At 44.1% G+C, this 4,581-nt stretch overlaps 1 protein-coding gene across 1 annotated transcript in view; it reads left to right on the forward strand.

Moving 5' to 3' along the window:
* Positions 1 to 464: 464 nt before the first annotated feature.
* LOC308474462 (solute carrier family 22 member 2-like) overlaps positions 465 to 4,581 on the forward strand; it is a 13,603-nt gene continuing 9,486 nt past the window's right edge. Inside the window, exons 1-2 of the mRNA XM_081000766.1 lie at positions 465 to 1,223; positions 3,703 to 3,806. Coding sequence (XP_080856892.1) covers positions 828 to 1,223; positions 3,703 to 3,806 — 500 coding nt within the window. The 5' untranslated portion in view covers positions 465 to 827. The remainder of the gene's footprint in view (positions 1,224 to 3,702; positions 3,807 to 4,581) is intronic.

Genomic DNA, 4,581 nt, shown 5'->3' on the forward strand with positions numbered 1-4,581 from the left:
ATGACCCATGATGATTTACAGTGGTATCATAGTGCTTTTAATGAATGGTGTGAATGTGGCCTGGGCTTACTAGAGGCATATTTAGTCATTGTCTCCTGCCCAGGATGCTCTTCAATGCACCTCGTAACTTTCCACCAAAGAAGTGAATAGCTGCTTTCTCCCATGGGAAGGAATGGTAAAGTTCAGTATCTGGGGATAATGCTGGAGAGGGGGCAAAACCCAACAGTGAGAGGCCCACCTTCTAATGGCAGGGGCCCCTTGTGGCCTGGAGTATCCTGAGGTGCGTTGCATCCACAGGACTCCCTACACCCACCTACAATGCTTTTGCGAGGGTATTATCAACAACAGGGTGAAGTGGGGTAGCATCTGAGGGACTGCAGGAAGCACACAATCTCTCTGTAAAAGCTGCTCCAATGTCCAAGGCTGGACAGATTTATCAGCCAGGGGTTTGTTTACCTCTGTCAAAAGGCTTTGTCACAAGTCAATGTTGTCTTTTGCGCTGGTGACCTTCCACCTTTTATTTGCTTGTCTGCGACTAAATATGGCTAGCGACTTCACTTGAAGCAAAGTTGAGAAAAGGGGACCGCTGGATTTCTTTAAAGCAACCCATCTTTGTTGTGCTTCCCACTGCTTTTAACACTGAAGAATGCTAGCCTTCAAGTTTAGTTACCCTCCTCCCCCCATGAAGCTTATATAAAAGTTGACACAGATGGCTTAATAATTTATAAACTAATACTTTGACTTGGGGGTCAGACGTCCTGTTGTTTAAGCATATTTCTGCTCGGCACAATTAGGAACAGTGTTGTGAATGACAGGCTTTGTACAAAATGCCAAACTTTGATGACATTCTAGAGCACATTGGAGAATTTGACCTGTTCCAGAAAAGAGCCTTTTTTCTCATTTGCTTCGTCTCTGTTGCCTTTGCCCCAATCTATGTGGGAGTCGTTTTCCTTGGCTTCATACCTGAGCACCGTTGCCTGAATCCTGGAGCTGCCGAGTTAAGCAGCAGATGTGGCTGGAGCCCTGAACAGGAGGTGAATTACACAGTTCCAAATGGAGAGACTTTCACCCGTCAATGCATGAGATACGATGTGGACTGGAATGCAACTGAGCTGAGCTGCACAGAACCGTTGGAAGCCTTTTCCAGTAACAAGAACTTCTCTCTTACAACCTGCCTAGATGGCTGGGTCTATGATCCTTCAATATGGTCCATTGTGAGTGAGGTAAGGTCATGCTGCTGCCTTTCCCGTGCTCTCCCTTGGTCTATTAGTACAGTCATCCCCAAGCTGATGACCTCCAGATGTTTTGGGCTCCCACTCCCATCAAACCCAGCCAACGTGGCCAGTAGTGGGGGATGATAGGAGCTGTAGTCCAAAACATCTCAACGTCACCAGGGTGGGGTAGGATGCTCTGGTGAATAGGTGAAAACTGGGAAGAGGAGGGTGATGATGTGGGGTATCACTGTGGTATGTACAGGTGGGCTTCAGGAAATACCAAGAACATTCCACATAGAGGAAAAGCAGTCATTTTACAACAGGTTAGGTTGCATTAATGCTGCCAGCCCTCATGTCAGATTCTGTGCTTCACTTGGAAGCTGAGTAGACACTGAAATCAATAGCATTCACTTTTGTTTCCTGAAAAATCCAGTGATGGCCATCCTCTTTTTTTTTTTTTTTTAAATTTAGAAATGTCAGCTTCAGGCAAATCATACAGCTTGATTTACAGTTCGCATAAATGAGGCTGGCCTTCACCAGCCTGGTGTCCTCCTGATGTTTTGGACCCCATTCTCAACCAGGACAGCCATGCCAGCTGGGGAAGATGTAGTGCAAAATAACTTGAGGGCACAATATGAGTTTTAACTACATTGTGCAAAAATGTGGAACTGCTCAAAGCTAGCAAGGTTGTTAGCAAGATGAAGGTAGATTGAGTAGTGATTGTGAAAGGAACAGGCATTTCTGGTGGGCTGTAAATCTCACTAGGCGGCGTTGCCGCATTTCCACATGTAATGTCAAAGAAACAAATGAAAAATCTGTGATTTCCAATGTCTTAACTCCGTCACCAAAACTGAATGCCTCTGTATATTTATGTGTCAATGAATTGTTAGCATCAGAAACGTATACCTAGAAAGCTCTTATCTGGAGGTTCAAAAGCTTTTACACTACCTACACTACTTCCTTAATTTTTTTTAAAAGGTCACCCCTTGTGCGGACTGTGCCATTATATAATTTATTCGCTAGGTGGCACTGGACTTGACCACATCTGAGTGTGGTTAGGAGTTTCCTGTTGCTGTTCTGTATTTGTTTAACAGAGGGAATAATGCTCTTGTAGCATTATCATGGCTGGTGTGTCTTTTTAACATGTTGTAACAGCTCAGGCCTCCAGGTCAGAATTCACAAGGTCATTGGTGCAGTCATGCATTCAACATTGGATCAATTAAGAAAACTGATATCCCCATAACAGCTTTTCTCCTGACAGAGATATGTGGAAAGAGGTCCAACATGTGACCCACTGTAATGTTGCCACTGTTTCAGTAAGCCACAATATAGGCATGTTAGACTAGGCAGAACTACATGCCTCTTAAAAGCCTGGATTCTGATGATCCACATCTGATAATTTTGAGTGAAAGCAGGCATGTGACCACACTCAGGATTTCATCTGCTGGAAAGGTGTTCCACAAAGCTGAGGTTCAGATCCCACAAAAGCTAAAAGTGAGCAAGACCTGTGAAATAAGAAAGGTAAAGAGAAACAAGACAACTGGCATGTAGTGGTCCTAAGGAAGGAAGAGCAAAGAGAAGCAATTTTTCAGGTTTTCACTATGACCTAGGGGACCAAGGTAACTGGGTCCAGGAAGTGGCTGGCAGAATCTAAGTGGCTTCTTTATATGGAGGGGGTTTGTTGGTGCTCATAGGACAGATTTTATTCATTCTGAGTTTTGAGCTTTTCTCACTACCCAATAAGGTTCAGGCCTTGCTTGACTCTTATCCAATCCAACTCTGGGTTCCTTAAAAAGGTAAAGGGACCCCTGACCATTAGGTCCAGTCGTGGCCAACTCAGGGGTTGCGGTGGTCATCTCGCTTTAATGGCCGAGGGAGCCGGCGTACAGCTTCTGGGTCATGTGGCCAGCATGACTAAGCTGCTTCTGGCGAACCAAAGCAGCGCATGGAAACGCCGTTTACCTTCCCGCCAGAGCGGTACCTATTTATCTACTTGCACTTTGACGTCCTTTCGAACTGCTAGGTTGGCAGGAGCTGGGACCGAGCAACGGGAGCTCACCCTGTCGCGGGGATTCGAACTGCCGACCTTCTGATCGGCAAGTTCTAGGCTCTGTGGTTTAACCCACAGTGCCACCCGCGTTCCTTGGGTTCCTTGGATGTGTCTAAATACAGTTCCAAAATAGAACACGCTTTTCTTTTGGGGAGACACTGGCTTGTGCTTCCCACAAGGATCCTGACTATCTTGTAAAGGAAAACTACAAAGGTGGCTGAGAAGTGGATACCAGGGAGAGGATGCAAAGGTAAGGTGTCTAGCTCAGAAAAAGAAATCCTGTTCCACTGGCACCCATGTGGTTGGAGCAAACATGGAATTAAGTCTTTAATGGCAGTGGACTATGGGGATATTGTAGCTTCCTCTGCCATCTGGTCATTCCTACATTCCAGCACTTAGAACTGATTTGTAATTTTATTCCTAATTGTGTCCCCACAGTTTAATTTAGTATGTGAAGACTCCTGGAAGTTAGATGCATTTCAGTCATCTGTAAATGCTGGATATTTTCTTGGATCCATATGTGTTGGCTACATAGCAGACAGGTAGGTGCAGAATGATTAGGTGAAATTCAGGTCAGTTTTGCTGATACTATGCATGGATGGCAGAAAGTCATTAAGTAATAATTAGGAAATGTTTGCTAATTTAATATTATATGCCACTGTGTTACTGAATGTTTCTCAGTTTCCTGTTTGGTGTAAGCTTCTCGGGATTTGGTAGTTTATTAGATCTGACACATACGGACTCTTTGGGTACAGAATAATATTCCTATTAAGGCTTTTTGCAAAATCAAACCTCCATATGACAACTTTGAGATTATTTAAAAGTCAGGCTACAGGGCATGAATTAGGTTTCAGCATGCACAGTTTTAAGAAAAAGAAGCAAGATATTTTATCACTATTCCTAATAATACCCAGCATAGCAGGTACTGTTCTATTACTTAAGAGGATTTTTTTCCCATAGCAAAATAGATACCTTCTCTCCTTTTCCCATCCACTGCCCAGTCACTGTTAAGTATACCAAATTGCCATAGGACAGATGGGGAATCAGTGGAATTGTTTAATATTATTTTAGTATGGTTGAATGAAACAATGGGCCGGGTCCTTCGCCTCCTTCTCCTTCCAGTATTCCTCTCTTAGCTCACTGCTTCCTCCTGCCACCAAGATGGAGAGTCTCATTCAGCATTATGTGAGCTTAAATTCCTCAGAAAATTATTTTCTGAGGGAAACTGTTGAAGACCATCACCCCGCCCTCAAGAATACTTGGCAAACTCCCTCCCCTCATTTTACCACCTACAAATAGCAAGAACATAACAAGCTG

Source organism: Podarcis pityusensis (genome assembly GCF_964106645.2).
Source record: "Podarcis pityusensis genome assembly, chromosome: 3".
Lineage (NCBI taxonomy): Eukaryota > Metazoa > Chordata > Lepidosauria > Squamata > Lacertidae > Podarcis > Podarcis pityusensis.